Below are 22,279 nucleotides of genomic sequence, written 5' to 3'. Positions count from 1 at the left end.
ATATATATATATATATATATATATATATATATTTAAAAAGTAATAAATTTTAATGTAGTATATTTGTTATATAAAAATAAAATAAATTAGTATTATTATAATATTTATTAAAATTTATGTAATTATTAATATTATTATTTTTATGTGAATCAAGTATTGCTCTAACTATTATTATAAGTTATTGTATTTTAAATTAATTATTAAATTTATACTATTTTAAAATATTAGACTTTATTCGATCACATCAGTTTAGAGATTTCGTAATAAAAAAGTTACCATATAAAAATTTGTTAAAATAAATCAGTATATTATTATCATGACTATTTATTTTAATTAAAATTGAAAAATAAAAAATGACAGGAATTTGAATGAATATGACCGGTGGCACATGGAAATTTCTTTAATTTAGAATTTTCTTGCTTTATAATATACTTACGTAATTACCCATGTTAAGCATGGTGTGTGACTAGTTCGGTTGAGACAATTTTTACTCTTTATGGATATTTTTTATAGATAAATTGTATTTTTTTATTTTTCTTTTTAACAAAAGAAATTGCCTATTAGTTGATTGAAAAAGAGTTTTGTATTTGGTTTCAATTTTCGCTAAATGGTTTTTCTAAGGTATTTAAAAGTAACATGTAGTTTGATTAATAATAGTTCTTAAGAATAATGGTATTTATATAAAATTAATTTTTTCAAAACTATTAGACTTTACTTGAAGTGATACATGAATGAAGGTTTATGTGTCATCTTATTGAATTAAGTAATCGAATTCAAGTATTTACTAAATTTCAATTGAGAATAAATAAATTAGGAGGATAAATTTGATAAATAAATTAATTATTGATTATATCTAATTTACATAACACTGAAACTTTAGATTATTTAAAACTTTAAGAACCAAAGGATTAGAGTGGCAAAGAAAAGTATCAACTCTATGCACTATTTGATATAGTTAATTAGATTATATCAATTTACCATACACGAATCCTATTTAATTTTTCTTTTAGCGAAAATAGTTAAGTTATTATTTTTCATGTTCAGTTAATTGTAAAATAAACAAAAAATGTTTGATTACGGATATCATAATATAATAATCCACTTTAAATTGTCAAAAGAAAAATACGGTTTAAACAAATTAACAATCTTATCCACTATTTTATTTGAAAATTGTTATAAATAATTAAAAATAAAAGAAATAAAGCAAAAAACATAGAAGTATATTTTTTATCAAGAATATAAAGTATACCTACCTTAAATAAATCTTCGATAAATTAGTGAGGTGAAAAGGTAATAAATAAAAAAGAGATGTAATTTTATCGAAATTTTATAACAGTAAACTAACAAAGTGTAGCACACATATTAGTATGAATTTAGTGAAAATGTTCACCTCAGAGTGTTTTCTTTTTCAACTAAAAATGACGATAACGGTTACTTAAATTGATGAAAAAAATTGATATAATATAAATTAAAAATTCTTAAAAAAATAGAATGAATTTGTGAACAAACTTATATGATGTAAGGTAATAGCATCAAATGATAATATATTTATAGATATGACAAAATTCAACTATCTTAAATATTTATGTCTTCGAATTTGTAACTTTGATGACATTAAAGTAATTGATCAAAGTTAATTTATTACCAAACCAACAACACACAAAAACACTTAAACTAAGATAAAATAATAGAGGAAAAAAAATTAAATATAAATATAGCAAAATGAAGGAAAAATTATTATGTAGTTTTATATAAAATATTGAGTATTACATTTTATCTATAATTTTAAACATTGTAATAAAGATATGATAACTTTAATTTAGATTGACTATTTTAGAAAGAAAATTGAGGGAGAAAAAAATTATTATTAATAATGATAAAATTTAAATGATCAATTTATAATTATCTTATAAAATAATTGAACCAAATTTAAGAATCAAATTCTTACTATTTCACTAACACCTCATAAACAAAACTTAACTATATTAGTTCTAAATATTAATATTGTTAGACAATACACTTAAAGTTTATCATTCTTTTTGAAAGTACTATATATTTGATGTAAATTTTAGTACGGAAAACTTCTTCCACAAGATATTCATATAATAAATATCTTATATAATAAATAACTTAAGCTTGACGCAATTTCTTTCTATATTATTGTTCCGGAGTGGGCTGATCCAAGATGAATGTCACACCAAATATCAATGGTTAAAAGATATCCACTCCTTTTTTTTAGAAAAAAAATAAATAATAATAAACATTATGGATATTTTTGACTTTTCGTTAATAAAAAAAATAAAAAAATAAATTATTAGAATTCTGGTTTAATTTATTGTTTTTTAAAAAGAATTAAAAAATATACCTTAAGTGATTATGATAGATTTTTGAAACCGCTAAAAATTATCATTAATAAGAATAATTGTCTTCCAAAAAATTTAAACTTAATTTCTAATTATAAACAAGAGAAAAAAAAAACTGAAAGGGGGAGAAAAGTAGAGAAGATAGATTGGAACCAAGAGCTAATAAAAAACTTATCGAGTGAGGTAAACATTTTCTTTTTCTTTTTTTTCTTTGTCTATTTTTTTTGACATTATTGTTATTAGATTTTTTTTACTGTACTATGCATGTATGATATAAATAAGAAATTTTATGGTTTCACGAACAAGTTTTTTTAGAATTAATTAATAAGAATCAAGTCGATTGTTGTATTAATGGAAGTCAAACTAGAGGAGTCGGAATAGGTACAAATCCGTTTCGATCAATTAAATTTAATTGAAGAAAAAAGGTTGACGGCTTTATGTCATGAGCAATAATATAAGAAAAGACTGAAAAAAGCGTACGAGAAAAAATACGTCCTCAAGAATTTCGAGAAGGAGACTTGGTGCTAAAAAAGATCTTACCCATTCGAAATAATTATCGTGGGAAATAGACCTCTAACTATGAGGGCCCATACGTCGTGAAGGAAGCTTTCTCATGTGGCGCTTTGATCCTCACAAATATGGATAGAAAAAATCTAGTCCTTCATGTAAAATCAAACGCCGTAAAAAAGTATCATACTTAAATAAAAAATACCCGCTAGGTTGAAAACCTGAAAGGGCGACCTAAGCAAAAATTAGGGTACAAAAAAAGTATAATAAACATCTGTTGGGTTGAAAACCTGAAAAGACAATCTTGGAGAAGTAGAAAAATAACAAAAACAAAAAATATGTACACAAAAGGTCAAGATCAACAATATGGATCATACTATAGCACGAGAATCGAGGTTGTTTACAATACAAGGCATACAACAACATGAGATCCAACTTAAGATCACAATATTAATTCTTCAAAAAAAAAAAAAAAAAAGAGAAGAGGATAAAAGAGAGATCAAAGATATCAAGTCAAAAAAAAAAATGTAAAAGTGTTTTTCTCATTCAAGGTTTGAATGATCGTGTCCAATAAAAATATTAATAAAAACCAACATATTCATTCATTCATAAAATTATAGATATGCTCACTTTAATTTAGATTGACTATTTTAAAAAGAAAATTGAGGGAGAAAAAATTATTATTAATAATGATAAAATTTAAATGATCAATTTATAATTGTCTTATAAAATATTTGAACCAAATTTAAGAATCAAATTCTTACCACTTCACTGACACCTCATAAACAAAACTTACTATATTAGTTTTAAATATTATTATTATTAGACAATACACTTAAAGTTTATCATTCTTTTTGAAAGTACTATATAATATATACATATATAGTATGTTTGATGTAAATTTTAGTACGAAAAACTTCTTCCACAAGATATTCATATAATAAATATCTTAAGTTTGACACAATTTCTTTCTATATTATTGTTCCGGAGTGGGCTGATCCAAGATAAATGTCACTCCATTTCATTTTATATCATAATTTATGATCACACGTCAACATTCATGAAACTTGTTTCATTAGAGTATCTTCAACGGTACGTAAATACGTACGTCCACTAAGGTGTAATAATGTAAAATTTAGTTTTTTGTGAGTTCACCGTTGGAGTTGTGCCAAGGTGTGTTATCACATGTCGGGAAGGAAATATACTTCATCGTGATTACTTTTTTTTTTTTATAATTAATTTACGTATAATAATAAATATATCACGGTTAGTGGTTGACCATATCTAATGAACCTCTGAGTTCATCGTTGGAGTAAAAAATGAATAAGTTATTTTAAAATGATGTGAATGGTGAACCCCATTTAATAACCCATATTGAGTTTACCGTTGGAGATGCTCTTACAACCCGACATCAACATAAGATATCTCATTTCACATCCGGACAATTATTAATGTTTATCAATATTATTTTTCACCAAATATCAATAGTTAAAAGATATCTACTTCTTCTTTTTGTTTTTAAGAATAAAATAAAATAATAAACATTAATAAAACAAAACTACCCAACAATAATATATATTTAGCTTTATATTATGAGTGTTATTATTATTTGTTCGAGAGAAAATTATTTTGGCGTATATTATTCTAATTCTTCAAACAATCTCTACAATTAGTGGCTTACAACCCAATTATTTTCAAAGAAGTAGATATAGTTGAAAAATTCTTATATTATTATTATTATTATTATTATTATTATTATTATTTAGTATCTAATATTATGTATAACTATTAATGTGTCATGAGTTACAAATTAAAGTATAATGAATATATAATTTTCTACATACAAAACTAAAATGAAGTAATCAACATTCTGATATGTTTTAATTTTCTACATACATATGAGTTGTTTGTAAAAATTCTCAAGTCATGTTGTATAGAAGTTTCATACTCAAAATATTGGAATTTAGATTTGTCATTTCTTTGACAAAATTAGAATGAAATGAATACCAAATGACAAAATCATTTTTATATTTTTTTTAAAATATTTTGAAAATAAATTTAGATTTACCACACATTAGAAGAGCATAACTAATTTGATTTTGAGGTAGATAATTAAATATATTAATATTTATTAAAACACTTTTAATATTTTTAACACTAAATATAATTTATGAATTTTGTTTGTAAGATGATAATCACTGTGGATTTTTAATACTAAATATATGAATTAGTTGTAATTACGTTCTACAAAATATTTTACATATTCTTCAAATGTGTGTTTGTCAACTCATATATAATAATTACTCAAATAAACTCACTTGAAAAAATACTCTACATACAAAATAAATAAATTATATTATTTTTGAAATTTTAAAATCTTATTCATAATATTGCTAATATATTAAAGTCTATATATATTATATTATTTTTAAAATTTTAAAATTTTATTCACAATATTACTGATATGTTAAAGTCTAAATGATATGTTAAAGTCTAAATATTCGTGCAACGCGCGAATTATATTCTAGTTTTATTTTAATTGAAGTAATGTATATACAGAATCATACTCTCTCAAGTCTCAACCGTCTATATAACTCTCGTGTGACATGTTCAACAACCACGACGATGTGATTAGAGATTCTTAGAATCAATATAACAACCATAATTTGTGCAATCTCTACTATAGTCTTCAAAACAGACACAATAATTTTTTATCCTGGAGACCTGTATAATTTAGTCAGTTCACAAAAGGTAAAGGAAACATATATTAAGTCAATGGTTCTGTTACTAAAAAAGAAAGATAGATTAGCGTAGTAATTTTACAAGTCTTGGGAAAACATTTGCTTCAATGACAGCTTCGATCATTTCCCATGAGCCGGCGTAAGTAAGGAAAAAAAGAGCCCGACATGCATTTACTACAACTTTTTCATCAGTCATCAACAAAAGTTTCCAAGGATAGGCAATGCAGGTTGAATCTGAAAAGATAACACTAGAGCATGAACATGCTGTTGGATAAGAAATGATAACAACGTAAATTATTTTAGTTTTGATAATACTATATATTTTATTAATTTACATAAGATCTGCTAACTCTAATGTACAAGCAATATTTTGAGCAAATTTTTTCCCAACCTGTTCGAGTTTTGGAGCGGCTTTTCACGGCACAAATTAAATATAGTCCATGAAGCGATCAAGATAGATATTTTATGGATTCAACAGATCACTGTTGCCAGGAGTGTACCATGACTGAGAACAAATCCCTCAGGAAATCACCAGCAATATTACCTAATTCCCATGTCGCCGGTTAAATACACGATGGGACATGGAAATTGTGTGAGCAAGCAACACATACATGCATACATGACGGTTTTCTCAATGTCATTATGCCATGAGACTGAGGTAAAAAACCTGGTTCAACGTGCTATGGGGCAATAGGCTGCAGTACGTTGCTAGTCGAACTTTTGGGTTTCACAAAATGGGCAAGAGTGACGTCTGCTTGGGCAGTGTTAAAAACTCCATCTTGGAAGGGGACCTCAAACAGCAAGGATTGGTATAAACAAACCTCATCTTCCTTGCAATAGTAAATCTGCAAAGAGTGAAAATATTGTTTATATTTTCACTGAGGCTACTTCCTATATCAGAATCAACAAAGGCTAAAGCAGCTATAGATATTTCTGACATTAATTAACACTTCTTTGCTCGTGTCCCCGAAGCAATAGCTCAGTGGTTTGGCTAAGGGACACCGAAAAAGTTATATGTAGGAGGTTCAGCGTTCAATCCATGCGACTAACATTTCCCCCTCCCCTAACATGTATAATATTACTAACTACACTTCTTTGCTTATTTTCATTGAAGGAGCGGACTATTTACTTTAATGAGGCATACCTTGCAATTAATTCTTCCGATTGAAGCAGAGTGAGAGGATCTCTTAAAGTGAAGCGTTGTAGATCCTTCTGGACTAAGGAGTCCATCTAGAGGATTGATATTCACAGCATTTTCAGGTTCAATATCAACACTGAATCTACTACGAGCTTCCTGCAATGGAATTTTAAGGGCGGTAGTCAATGAAATATAGTCTCGTGTATATGTAATGAATTGAACTACAGTTTAGTGGTTGAACGAGAGGACAATGATGAGAACCTTTGAGAAATGATACCCATTTGGTAAAGATATTTTAATAGACAAGTTTCCTTCCTCTGATGAAATGGGGTCATTAATAATTGGCACCATGTCAGCGGTTGGCCGTCTCTTGAGACGTTTAAAAGATCTTGATTTTGGTTTGGGAGGCTGAAATCCTTTAAGCTCCAAGGTACAGAGTTCAAATTCATTAGTGTTCAAATCCAAATATCGGATTAGGCTGTTTTTTGTATCGGCTATGAATAGTCTCCCTGTAAAAAGAATAAATAATAATTCTAAGACTGAGATTATTTCAAGGAATCAACATTCATAAATTCTATGGATAAGATGTATACTTGTAAGACAAAGGTTAGTTTGTGAATATTGTATTTAGGCATAATGAGATAACAATTATATCAAGAAGAGCATTAGTAACATACTCTTTCAAACACACTCCTTATTGGTTGAAATACAAACAAGTCTTACATAAATTTGGTAGGACCCATATGAATTCTTACCAATAGAAGATAGTGTGTTGTTAGCATTATTCTTATATCAATTGCAGTTGATGTATGTATGACTGTAATTAGGGGTGTTCACATCTAAATCAATCCAAATTATAAGGTATTTTCTTAATGTGTGCGTGCATGTGTGAGTGTATATATGTACCAATACACACACACACGTGGTCTAAAGTAATGAGTATCAGACACAAATGTAGTATGTGTGTGATCCTCTTAGATTCATTAAGATTAATGTATGAAAACATTTAAAAGAATAATGAAATAGATTGCAGTAAAAAGAGCATTACCATTGCTCCCTTCAACAATTCCTGCGGGTTCAGAGAGCTGCAAAACATTAAAAAATATGTTTTAACATATATCCATGACTATTAGGTAAGCAAGACTTCATTTGTTTTGATTTGTTATATTGATATTAATTTGCATGAGCATTTACATTAAGAGCATAAGAAACATCTTTTCAAATGTGCAATTTACAATCTATATAAAACAAGAAATACGACTGTCAGATTTACAATCTTCAAAAGCGTATTTTACTGGTAGGATCTAATTTCTTGATCTGAAATATTTAAAACAAATTAGAAAAGAGTAGGAAATTCAGTTACTGCGAGTATTGGGGCTAGGGCATGTCTGTCCATTTTACTTGTTACTTTCTAAGTCGGTTGTATCATGCATGCTTCCAAACATTCATTAGATAAGTTTGATGACAAAAATCTAAATGTTCTAGAATTTTCCAGTACAGGTCCTAAGCCGGTAAATGGGAGAAGAATTAGACAAGACACCTTTGCAAGATTTCAAAGCAAAAGGGTAATTGTAGTATCTGATATATACAGAAGTTTAAACCAAGTCGCTTGAACATGAAATATTAATTACTAATAGAAACTTGCAGGCTGACCGGTCAATCTTAGTGTCACAAGAACCATACATAAATAAGAATGAGGAGAGAATTTTCAGAAACATCAGCAAAGACAGAATTTGGAAAATGCACATAAAGACAAAAGGAACATATAAAATATCATAACATATATTCCGCTTTGAAGTATTACACACACACACACAAATACAATCAATTGATGTTCTCTCTAAAGATACACTGCATGCCAGGGCTATAATGATTGCAAAAGTAATTTGGTCTGATCTACCTTGTGATTGTAGCTATCCGTGATATAAATTATGCCATCATTTCCACACACAACCCCCAGCGGATGTTGAAGAAGTACTTCAGAGCCTGTTCCATCTTGATCACCAAACTGCAGAAGTTTGAGAACATAGAAGTAGGTTGTCAGGAAAAAGGAATTCTTAAGAGAAAGGTTATAAATAAATGAAAAATTGTTAACAATCGACGAGTAGTTACACAAGATAAAATAGGCTATTATAGACAAAATTGGGGTAACACCCATTGTTAAAAAGATGATTGAATCCTGCCTTAAGTGGTTATGGCAGCATGTATGGAGAAGACTTGTAAGAGCACCGGCAAAGAGGTTGACCAAATACCATTAGTCAGAGGTAGATGGAGACCAAAGAAAGCTCAAACCATTAAGAGAGATTTATTATGGACCTAATTTATAACAAGACTTAAAAGTACCGATTGAGCCATGCACTCAGCCCCACTATGGCTCTCAGCCCCACTCAACTCCACCTAGTAAAAAGCGGTTTGCTTGTGCTTGACAATGATAAAGAAGTTTAATTATAGAAGAAAAATTAGTACTGCAAGGCGCAAGCTGATGAAAAAAAAACTACATAAAACGCTTACAAATTGTATTAGAACTACCTTAAACAAATTTTCCGAGAAGAGAGGATCACCACCAGCTAGCAAACGAGATCCTCCTGTTTTCAGATCAACAGCTCGAATTGAACTACTCTCACTATCAGCTATGTATATTTCCCTTAGATCTTATCATGCAAAATCATGTGAATCATTTATTAGTATTAATAACAATTGGTTTATGTAAAAATATGTTTTCTGTGTTTCTTGTGTGTTAATAACATATTTTTACAGTTTAAATCAAAGTTCAAGAGAATTGTGACCATGTGTTACCTTGAGACAGTGAAAGACCAGAAGGTTGTGCAAAGGATGTGCTTGTAGAACTATCTCAAATAAAAAATAAATAATCAGAAGATTTTCAGAGTTTCTATTTGAAAAATCACCAAATAAAACACATGGAATAAACGGGACTTATATTTCAAAACCACAGTTCAACCAAACACAAATACACACATTTTTTTTTGTCTTAGAAAATGAAACTATTTAATTCACATCATTAACTGCTGTATATAAGATCAGCAAAAGGAATTTCTTAAAATGACAGTTTCAAACTCTCAAGTTACTGAAAGTGCTTCAAGAAAAGAGGTATACCTAGCCAATATCCCCATCATATTAGGCAACAATCAAATTAAACTCCAGAGCAAATTAATTATGACATTGTCAGCATAGATAACCATGACACAATCTCTTAGATTCATTCCAAATACCTTCATAAAATAATGAATGATTGTGACAGATAAACATCATGCAATCACAGTGAAATATGTTGAACGGCCAGCATCAATAGCCAAGAGAAGAGATTAACACAGAAGCATGCGAGAAGCAGTCAAAGAGAATACAAGATAAGATAGAATGTGGAAAAAAAAAAAAGGAACACGAGCAACACATTATTTTTGACGCACTCTACGATTAGTTCATTTTTTAATTGATCGCTTTTAAAAAAATTATTGACTTTTTAAAGAATGAATAATCATAAAGTGTGTCTTCAATAATACATCAAAGAGTGTATTGATGGCATTCCTCATTTTGAATACTATAAGTTCAATTTCAAATTTATTGGTGTTGGTATATAGCATTAAAGATATACATAATGATTGTACAATTGTAAGATAAATCCTGAGCAACATGGTAATCAAAGGCCGCTCAATACAGTCCACAAAAGAACACTTGAAATGTAAATGAAGTTCAACATCAGTTGGGTGTATCTTCAGTTGAAGAAGTGATACCTGGATCCATTTAAATTTCTTTCGTAGCCATCACCACTAAAGGCTCTGGTAATTCCACTCAATATATTGTGCTCCCAAATCTGATGTTGGCCAGCCATGGCAATATAAATATTTTCTTCAAATGGATGAAAACAGACATCCCAAGGAGAATTAAGGAGCTGGATAAGGGAGAAAATTGAGTCTAACTTTGTGGTTCATTAAGGAGCCTAACAAGATTATGTTTGAAAAAATTATGAGGTCCATCTTGGATTTTTAGCTGTATATTACGTGCATGTCACTCATCCTCAAAATTTACAAATTAATTTAATTACCTGAGTGTCTCCTTTTCCTCCTCCAATATAATCAGAGCCCTTGGTCCCATTTCCAGCAAGAGTAAACACTTTCTCATTAGCAAAATCAATCTCCCTTTAGAGCAGAAATAAATATAAGAGTAGACACTTTTATAAGAATAACCCTTTTTTGTGTGTAGTTTTTTCTTTGTACTTGCGGTTTTAAATTTTTTTAATGATAATCATAAGGTCTTATGGGTGATGTATGGTTGTACCATGCCCAAGATGAAATCAACTTATACAAATGTCAATGAAACTGTTTGTATGAGACTTTGGTGGGGTTTTTTCGGTATTCATGAAAATTAGGCAAATACAATGTCTAAATATGCATTAATGCGTCAACAACAAGAATTGTGGAGTATTATGTGATTGTGAGACCTCTAACATATAACAAACGTCTTGGATTCTATGGCTTGCTAAAGTATAAGAGATATTCTTATTTAATGTTTGACATATTTCTAATACGATTAATACAAAAATATAAGATAATATTATAGTTGATCAATCGGGTCACCTGTCATTTATATACACCTATTAGACCTAATAATGTCGGACTCATAAATACTGTGTTGCAAAAAACCTGTCTCCCAATAATAAAAATTATAATTCCATAAAACATTATAAAGAGTGACATGTTATAAACGATTTTTATAAAGTTATGTGTTAGATGAATCAAAATTTTAGAAGAAATTACGAAGAAAAAAAAGGAAATAATAAATTAATAATTTTTTTTATCTTTTTTGATTAAATAATAAAGTACACATATGATTTGTTTTTATTATATATGCAATAAAATATTGTAAATACTTTAGTAAAAAAGTTATAATACTATTATCATATAAAAAATTATAAATATGAGTGAACGTTATCTTGTTCAACAGACGTAAAAAAAAATTATTTGGTAAAATAAAAACGGTTTAAGGTTCGTATAAAAAAATTTACTTCACATACAAAAACAGAGTATAAGGTTACACCATAATCCAACTGTTTTTGACAAAAAAAATTTCCAGCTATTCATAAAAAGTAAATAAAAGGGTCCGGTTGTGTACCGTTAACATATTGTGGGTTTCGAGTCTGCTTCACGGAGAGATAAATAGGTGCGAACATGACGAATTGGAGAAAAAAATAGCTGCGAACGAACATGACGAATTGGAGAAAGAAAAAGAGCTGCGAACTTGACGAATCGGAAAAAGAAAAGATTGGAGCTTCTTGATTGGATTTCGATTATTCTGAATTCGTTCTAGTTCGTTCTTTGATTGATTTCGATTATTCTTACAAAATTGGAGAAAGAAATACAGAGGTGTGTTCTTAATTTTCGATTTTCAATCTTCTGCACTTTGAATCAAATTCTTTATAATTGATTTGACCTATGTCATCTTCGTGTTTGGCGTTGATGTTTTGAGGCAACTTTTTCTTTTCTTTTTCGTTTGCGACGGTAACGGTAACATCCCGTTCTTGAAATTCAAACCGTCGATTTCTGGTTTTAATTGGTGCTGGAAAAAGATGACAACAGACTCACAAACTTTGTTATTCGGATTCAAGTTTCTTCAAATTTAGGGTTTGAATAATCAACATTCATTATTTTAGGGTTTGAAATTCATGGTTTTCTTGATTGGACCTTCAATTATTCTGCAGTGCTTTCAAGTTTCGTTTGCAACATTAACATATTATTTTTTATTAGTATCCAAGAATGTATAATCTTGATCATTCCTGATTATTCATGCATAAGAAGGCTAATAAAAATAAAAAAGTTTCAATAAGTATCCCCTTAGACAAGTCGGTTGCTGTGTTAGGAACTTAGGATGATCCAAAATTAATTACGAGGTGCATTCTTGAGTGGATTGGAATATGAATTTTTTGTTCATATGCAATTCAGATAATATGATAAGATGATCCTAAATTTAGTTACAAATTCTCGACCCAAAAAATGGCTTACAATATGAATTTTTATTAATGAGATTGGAATGAAATGTTTGGATGAACAAAAATTTAATTATGAGATGGATTCTTGACCCAAAATGTGGCTTGCAATATGAATTTTTCGGTTCATATGAAATTGAGATATCGTGATTGGATGACCCTAAATTTAATCTCAGATGAATTCTTGACCCAAAATATGGCTTGAAATTTTTATTCATATGAAATTGGGATGATATGTTTCTATGAACCAAAATTTTACGATGAGATGGATTCTTGACGCAAGATGTGGCTAGCAATATGAATTTTTATTCATATGAAATTGACATAATATATTTGGATGAACCAAAATTTAATTGAGATGGATTCTTGACCCAAAATGTGGCTTGCAATATGAACTTTCATTTCATATGAAATTGAGATAATATGATTGGATGACCCTAAATTTAATCCTGAGATGAATTCTTGACCCAAAATGTGGCTTGAAATATGAATTTTAATTCATATTATATTGGGATAGTGTGTTTTGATGACTCAATTTAATTATGCGCTAGACTATTGACCCTAAATGTGGTTTTTCATAAGAACTTTTTATTCAAATGAAATTGAGATAATATGATAGGACGACCCTAAATTTAATCATGAGATGTATTTTTGACCTTAAATGTGGCTTGCAATATGAATTTTTTTATTCATATGAATTTGGGATAGTATGATTGAATGACTCTTAAATTTAATCACGAGATGGATTCTTGACCCAAAATGTAGCTTGCAATATGAATTTTTATTCATATGAAATTGGGATGATAAGTTTGGATGAACCAAAATTTAATTATGAGATCGATTCTTGACCCAAAATGTGGCTTGCAATATGAACTTTCAGTTCATATGAAATTGGGATAATATGATTGGATGTCACTATATTTAATCTCGAGATGAATTATTGACCCAAAATGTGGCTTGAAATATGAATTTTTAATTCATATTAAATTGGGATAATATGATTTGATGATTCATATTTTAATTACGAGATGGATTTTTGACCCAAAATGTGACTTTCAATATGAATTATTTTTCATATAAAATTGAAATAATTTGATTAGATGATCCTACATTTAATCATGTGATGGATTTTTGACCTAAATTGTGGTTTGTAATATGAATTTATATTCATATGAAATTGGGATAATAAGTTTGGATGAATCAAAATTTAATTAAGAATGATTCTTGACCCAAAATGTGGCTTGCATTATGAACTTTCAGTTCATATGAAATTGGGATAATATGATTGGATGACCCTAAATTTAATCTCGGGATGAATTCTTGACCCAAAAAATGTGGCTTGAAATATGAATTTTTAATTCATATTAAATTGGGATAAAATGTTTGGATGACTCATATTTTAATTACGAGATGGATTCTTGACCCAAAATGTGGCTTGCAATATGAACTTTCAGTTCATATGAAATTGAGATAATATGATTGGATGACCCTAAATTTAATCCTGAGATGAATTCTTGACCCAAAATGTGGCTTGCAATATGAACTTTCAGTTCATATGAAATTGAGATAATATGATTGGATGACCCTAAATTTAATCCTGAGATGAATTCTTGACCCAAAATGTGGCTTGCAATATGAACTTTCAGTTCATATGAAATTGAGATAATATGATTGGATGACCCTAAATTTAATCCTGAGATGAATTCTTGACCCAAAATGTGGCTTGCAATATGAACTTTCAGTTCATATGAAATTGAGATAATATGATTGGATGACCCTAAATTTAATCCTGAGATGAATTCTTGACCCAAAATGTGGCTTGAAATATGAATTTTAATTCATATTATATTGGGATAGTGTGTTTTGATGACTCAATTTAATTATGCGCTAGACTATTGACCCTAAATGTGGTTTTTCATATGAACTTTTTATTTAAATGAAATTGGGATAATATGATAGGATGACCCGTTAATCACGAGATGGATTTTTGACCTTAAATGTGGTTTGCAATATAATTTTTTTTATTCATATGAAATTGGAGTAGTATGATTGAATGACTCTAAATTTAATCACGAGATGGATTCTTGACCCAAAATGTGGCTTGCAATATGAATTTTTTATTCATGAATAGTATGTTTAGAAGACCTGAATTTTAATCACTAGATGAATTCTTGAACCAAAATGTGATTTGCAATTATTTATTCATATGAAATTGTGATAATATGATTGGATGACTCTGAATTTAATCACGAGATGAATTCTTGACTCAAAATAAGGCTTGCAATATGATTTTTTATTCTTATGCCTTTAATACTTTTTCTCAACATTGATTGAGCATGAGAGACAAAATGGAGGGAAAAATTTGAGTCCTTGGTTAAACTTATTGATGGTAAGACTGTAAGAAACCATTTGGTAGAGGAAAGGGCAATTGGAGCACAAAATAGTGCAATTTCTGTAGGAAAACATCCCACAGTACTGCAAAAACCTATTTTTTGTTGCTTTCAAGATGAAGTCTAATGTGAATTTTGTGTCTGAAGATGGAGAGAGGAAATATGATAATACAAAACAATAGGCAGTGTCAAGTGGTTTTATGCGTGAATAGTGCAAACAGAGGATGGATATCTTGAAGAAAGATATCAACAAATTTCACATTGCAGCTGGTGTATATGGTATACTTGATCATTCTTTGAGTTCTCATCTAGTTGTTCATGACTGTTTTAGTGTTTTGTTGTGTCTATCCCCTTGGATCATTGATTTTGGAGCTACTGACCTTATATGTGATGACTTGAGGGCATTCAAAATCATGTCCTATATTTTCCAAGAGAGATGTCGTATATTTTCCTAATTTCAACCTCAATTTGGTATTTATCCCGGATATTAATAAAGGTAAAAAAACGCAGTGCCAATTTTTCTTATGATTATTGTGTGATTTAGAATTTCTTGCTGTAGAAGATTGGTTCGGTTATCCTCAAGTGTAGCCTTTGTCATTTGGATTATGCGACTTGAATTGATAGTAGTTCTTATAATGTTTCAGAGTCCACCATTTGGCACTATAGGTTTGGACATTCCTTTTCTACAAAGTTAGAGATGTTTCACAAATACTTTGTTGTTGTTGTTGTTTCTATTGAGTAGTAACAGGGCTATACTTTGTGGCAGACTTCATTACTACGGTGAAAAATCAGTTCTCAAGAAGGATTAAACTGATTACAAGTGATAATTACATTGCGTCTAGGCTAGATGATTTGTGTAGAAGCAAAGGACATTGTTCATCATTTTAGTTGTATTGAAACGCCTGATTAGAATGCTAGGGTGGAAAGGAAACACCAACACATTTTAGGAGTGGCTCAAGCTCTAATGAAGCAGTCATTCTTACCAAAATAATTGTGGACTTCTGAAGTTTTACATGTATACCTCATTAACAGAACGACACTGATGACGTTGAATAAAAGTTCTCCCTTTTTCCTGTTACAATGTGCATTACTACATGTTGATAACCTTAGAAATTGTTGGTTTCCTTTGCTATGTTGGCAGGTCAGGGTAAGTGTGTCTTCTTAGATTGCAAGATGAATATGGAATGGGTTGTTGTCTATCATCCCATTAGGAAACGGATTATGGTTTCTAGACATATTGTGTTCTGTGAACATATTTTCCCATACAAAAGTCATCAATAACCTTACTCACACTTGGGATTCGTTTCCTATCCAAGCCCTGCTGACTGCTGCCACTTGAACCAATTCCATTCATCAATTCAAATCAGTGATTTTGTTTGTACCTGTCTTTCCATATCGACAGATTCTGTTGCACCAGTTTCTCTAATAGATTTCCCAATCTTAACCTTACTATATCAGTTAATCCTGATGAACTAGTGGCTGCCACCACACCTCTTAATATACAGCCCTCCTCATCTATGGAGATGACATTGTGATAGTTAGTTACACTCCCCATAAGCTTTCCAAAGTTAAGAATATGATTGATAGATTTACGCAAATACAATTATTTAGTTTGGACTAGTTTCTCCGACTCATGCCGAGAGAGAGGGCCACCGGGTGAAACAAGGCATTGGTGGTGGTGGACAAGCAATGGGGTGGGGGCTCGCTGCTGCTGGTTGGAGCGTCTGTTAGGATAGAGGCTGAGAGTAGAGATAGAGAGAGCTTGAGTGAGAAAAGGGACTGTTAATGGGGAGGGGTACTATTTCCAAGTTCCTTCTCATTGAGGCGTATTGTCAGGTTCCTTCATGTTGAGTGTGCGTGTTGAAAATGTGGCAGCAAATAAAGGGTGCCAATATCTATGGATATAGCCATAAAAAATTGAGACAAGTCCATCAGTTAACTTGTTTGTTTCCTATTTCTTATGTATCTATGGATATAGCCATAAAAAATTGAGGGGTCGTGGTCGTAAGTAACACTAATATCCATTGATAACGCCCCATTTTCTTGTATAATGGTTTATTTAGTTAATCCCAACATAATTAGTTACTTCATCTTCTTGTATATAAGACTCTTCTTTGTACACATTCATTCATTTTGTTGAAGTCATATTATGATATTAGGTTTCGTCATTTCTGGCATGAATTATCTGATCATATGAGTGAGAACAAAAAACACTCATCTAATTTCAAACTTGAAAATTGTTTATTGCAAGAGGATAGAAATTGAAGGAATTAATTGGAAATTAAACTGAAATTGGTTAGTGCATATTGTCAATTTGCTTTGATTAACAGTATATATATTTATACATGTGTGACATAGGTTTGGAGGCTTTGTGGCATTTCTCATTTACATGATCACAACTTTCATCCTCTACAATCCTGTTTGGAGTTTCATAGATCATATTAATGGCGATGAACCAAGGAGATACACAGTACATTCACCATCTCTATCTAATGTCTATACTGTAACTTTATGCTTTCATTTTTTTATATTTTGTTCTTTCTTCCGTTTATTAGGTGATATGTAGGTTGAGAGGACACTTAGGTCCTGCATGTAACGCTGTTGGACATTTGGTAGTCAAGTTTGGGGGTTAACCATTTTTATTCAAATCTTGTTTGGAGATACTTAAAGGTGGGCATTGATCTGTGCTTAAGAGCATGTTTCATTTAATTATGTTTTAGAATTGATCTTGAAAATAATTTATATTCAAACCAACCACTGATAAAAAAAACAATCATAAAACCAATCTTATTGTTAGTAATTAATAGTCTACATTTTGTGACTCCTTAATTTATTCAAATATTTCGTAATATATTTGGAAAAAGTGGCAGACTCCATTACTATGGTAGAAAATCGGTTTGCAAGAAGGACTAAACTGATTAGAAATGATAATCAAATTGTGTTTAAGCCAGATGATTTGTGTAGAAGCAAGGGCATTGTTCATCATTTTATTTGTGTTGAAACATCTATTACTAGAATGCTAGGATTGGAAAGAAAGCATCCATACATATTAGGAGTGGCTCAGCCCTAATGAAGCAGTCATTCTTACCAAAATAGTTGTGGACTTTCAAAGTTTTACTAGTTGTATATCTCAGTAACAGAATGGCATTGATGATGTTGAATAAAAGTTCTCTCTTCAAACTTTACAATGTGCATTTCTGGATGATGATAGCCTTAGAATTTGTTGGTTTCCTTCGCTATATGTTTCCAACAATTTGCTAGGTAGAACAACCAATTCCACTCCTCAATCCAGACCATGATTTCCACTATACCTGTCCTGCCATATCAGCACATCTTGCACCAGGTTCTTTAATTGACTTCCCGATCTTTAATTTAAGTAAAGCCTACTGAACTAGTGGTTACTACCACACCTTCATACACATCCCTCCTAATCTATGTAAATGACATTGTGATAGCTAATCACAGTTCTCATAAAATTTCCAAAGTTAAGAATGTGATTGATAGAAACGTAGGTATAAAGGATATTGGAAAAAATTTCTGGGCTTTGAAGTTTCCCATTCACCAAGAGATTGGAGCTTCTTGATTGGATTTCGATTATTCTGAATTCGTTCTAGTCCGTTCTTTGATTGATTTCGATTATTCTTACAAAATTGGAGAAAGAAATACAGAGGTGTGTTCTTAATTTTCGATTTTCAATCTTCTGCACTTTGAATCAAATTCTTTATAATTGATTTGACCTATGTCATCTTCGTGTTTGGCGTTGATGTTTTGAGGCAACTTTTTCTTTTCTTTTTCGTTTGCGACGGTAACGGTAACATCCCGTTCTTGAAATTCAAACCGTTGATTTCTGGTTTTAGTTGGTGCTGGAAAAAGATGACAACAGACTCACAAACTTTGTTATTCGGATTCAAGTTTCTTCAAATTTAGGGTTTGAATAATCAACATTCATTATTTTAGGGTTTGAAATTCATGGTTTTCTTGATTGGACCTTCAATTATTCTGCAGTGCTTTCAAGTTTCGTTTGCAACATTAACATATTATTTTTTATTAGTATCCAAGAATGTATAATCTTGATCATTCCTGATTATTCATGCATAAGAAGGCTAATAAAAATAAAAAAGTTTCAATAAGTATCCCCTAAGACAAGTCGGTTGCTATGTTAGGAACTTAGGATGATCCAAAATTAATTACGAGGTGCATTCTTGAGTGGATTGGAATATGAATTTTTTGTTCATATACAATTCAGATAATATGATAAGATGATCCTAAATTTAGTTACAAATTCTCGACCCAAAATATGGCTTACAATATGAATTTTTATTAATGAGATTGAAATGAAATGTTTGGATGAACAAAAATTTAATTATGAGATGGATTCTTGACCTAAAATGTGGCTTGCAATATGAATTTTTCGGTTCGTATGAAATTGAGATATCATGATTGGATGACTCTAAATTTAATCTCAAATGAATTCTTGACCCAAAATATGGCTTGAAATATGAATTTTAATTCATATTATATTGGGATAGTGTGTTTTGATGACTCAAGATTTCATTATGTGCTAGATTATTGACCCTAAATGTGGTTTTTCATATGAACTTTTTATTCAAATGAAATTGAGATAATATGATAGGACGACCCTAAATTTAATCATGAGATGTATTTTTGACCTTAAACGTGGCTTGCAATATGAATTTTTTTATTCATATGAAATTGAGATAGTATGATTGAATGACTCTTAAATTTAATCACGAGATGGATTCTTGATCCAAAATGTAGTTTGCAATATGAATTTTTATTCATATGAAATTGGGATGATAAGTTTGGATAAACCAAAGTTTAATTATGAGATCGATTCTTGACCCAAAATGTGGTTTGCAATATGAGCTTTCAGTTCATATGAAATTGGGATAATATGATTGGATGACCCTAAATTTAATCTCGAGATGAATTTTTGACCCAAAATGTGGCTTGAAATATGAATTTTTAATTCATATTAAAATGGAATAATATGATTTGATGACTCATATTTTAATTACGAGATGGATTTTTGACCCAATATGTGACTTTCAATATGAATTATTTTTCATATAAAATTGAAATAATTTGATTAGATGATCCTACATTTAATCATGTGATGGATTCTTGACCCAAAATGTGGTTTGCAATATGAGCTTTCAGTTCATATGAAATTGGGATAATATGATTGGATGACCCTAAATTTAATCTCGAGATGAATTTTTGACCCAAAATGTGGCTTGAAATATGAATTTTTAATTCATATTAAAATGGAATAATATGATTTGATGACTCATATTTTAATTACGAGATGGATTTTTGACCCAATATGTGACTTTCAATATGAATTATTTTTCATATAAAATTGAAATAATTTGATTAGATGATCCTACATTTAATCATGTGATGGATTCTTGACCCAAAATGTGGTTTGCAATATGAGCTTTCAGTTCATATGAAATTGGGATAATATGATTGGATGACCCTAAATTTAATCTCGAGATGAATTTTTGACCCAAAATGTGGCTTGAAATATGAATTTTTAATTCATATTAAAATGGAATAATATGATTTGATGACTCATATTTTAATTACGAGATGGATTTTTGATCCAAAATGTGACTTTCAATATGAATTATTTTTCATATAAAATTGAAATAATTTGATTAGATGATCCTACATTTAATCATGTGATGGATTCTTGACCCAAAATGTGGCTTGCAATATGAACTTTCATTTCATATGAAATTGTTCATATGAAATTGAGATAATATGATTGGATGACCCTAAATTTAATCCTGAGATGAATTCTTGACCCAAAATGTGGCTTGAAATATGAATTTTGATTCATATTATATTGAGATAGTGTGTTCTGATGACTCAAGATTTCATTATGCGCTAGATTATTGACCCTAAATGTGGTTTTTCTTATGAACTTTTTATTCAAATGAATATGATATAATATGATAGGACGACCCTAAATTTAATCATGAGATGAATTTTTGACCTTAAATGTGGCTTGCAATATGAATTTTTTTATTTATATGAAATTGAGATAGTATGATTGAATGACTCTTAAATTTAATCACGAGATGGATTCTAGACCCAAAATGTAGTTTGCAATATGATTTTTTATTCATATAAAATTGGGATGATAAGTTTGGATGAACCAAAATTTAATTATGAGATCGATTCTTGACCAAAATGTGGGCTTGCAATATGAACTTTCAGTTCATATGAAATTGGGATAATATGATTGGATGTCACTATATTTAATCTCGAGATGAATTATTGACCCAAAATGTGGCTTGAAATATGAATTTTTAATTCATATTAAACTGAGATAATATGTTTGGATGACTCATATTTTAATTACGAGATGAATTCTTGACCCAAAATTGACTTGCAATATGAATTATTTTTCATATCAAATTGGGATAATTTGATTCGATGATTCTACATTTAATCATGAGATGGATTCTTGATCCAAAATGTTGTTTGCAATATGAATTTTTATTCATATGAAATTGGGATGATATGTTTGTATGAACCAAAATTTTACGATGAGATGGATTCTTGACCCAAAATGTGGCTTGCAATATGAACTTTCATTTCATATGAAATTGAGGTAATATGATTGGATGACCCTAAATTTAATCCTGAGATGAATTCTTGACCCAAAATGTGGCTTGAAATATGAATTTTAATTCATATTATATTGGGATAGTGTGTTTTGATGACTTAAGATTTCATTATGCGCTAGATTATTGACCCTAAATGTGGTTTTTCATATGAACTTTTTATTCAAATGAAATTGAGATAATATGATAGGACGACCCTAAATTTAATCATGAGATGTATTTTTGACCTTAAACGTGGCTTGCAATATGAATTTTTTTATTCATATGAAATTGAGATAGTATGATTGAATGACTCTTAAATTTAATCACGAGATGGATTCTTGATCCAAAATGTAGTTTGCAATATGAATTTTTATTCATATGAAATTGGGATGATAAGTTTGGATAAACCAAAGTTTAATTATGAGATCGATTCTTGACCCAAAATGTGGTTTGCAATATGAACTTTCAGTTCATATGAAATTGGGATAATATGATTGGATG

At 29.8% G+C, this 22,279-nt stretch overlaps 1 protein-coding gene and 1 long non-coding RNA gene across 2 annotated transcripts; one reads left to right on the top strand and one right to left on the bottom strand.

Annotated features, from left to right (window-relative positions):
* Nucleotides 1-5,378: 5,378 nt before the first annotated feature.
* Nucleotides 5,379-10,960, bottom strand: LOC101498718 (protein SUPPRESSOR OF QUENCHING 1, chloroplastic-like). The gene is made up of 10 exons (XM_027333012.2): nt 10,810-10,960; nt 10,499-10,656; nt 9,546-9,595; nt 9,279-9,400; nt 8,650-8,757; nt 7,798-7,834; nt 7,011-7,258; nt 6,756-6,905; nt 6,003-6,456; nt 5,379-5,845 (listed from the first exon to the last, which is right to left on the bottom strand). The coding sequence occupies exons 2-9, from the start codon at nt 10,594-10,596 to the stop codon at nt 6,292-6,294; spliced, it is 978 nt and encodes a 325-aa protein (XP_027188813.1). The 5' UTR covers nt 10,597-10,656; nt 10,810-10,960; the 3' UTR covers nt 5,379-5,845; nt 6,003-6,291.
* An 832-nt stretch (nt 10,961-11,792) lies between these two features.
* Nucleotides 11,793-17,966, top strand: LOC101511418 (uncharacterized). Its single transcript, XR_001143580.3, has 3 exons — nt 11,793-12,127; nt 17,496-17,607; nt 17,693-17,966. It is a non-coding gene; the product is annotated as an uncharacterized lncRNA (long non-coding RNA).
* The last annotated feature ends 4,313 nt before the right edge of the window (nt 17,967-22,279 follow it).

Source organism: Cicer arietinum, chromosome 3, assembly GCF_000331145.2.
Source record: "Cicer arietinum cultivar CDC Frontier isolate Library 1 chromosome 3, Cicar.CDCFrontier_v2.0, whole genome shotgun sequence".
Taxonomy (NCBI): domain Eukaryota; kingdom Viridiplantae; phylum Streptophyta; class Magnoliopsida; order Fabales; family Fabaceae; genus Cicer; species Cicer arietinum.
Note: the sequence above shows the minus strand (reverse complement) of the source record. Positions and strands in the feature narration are given on the sequence as shown.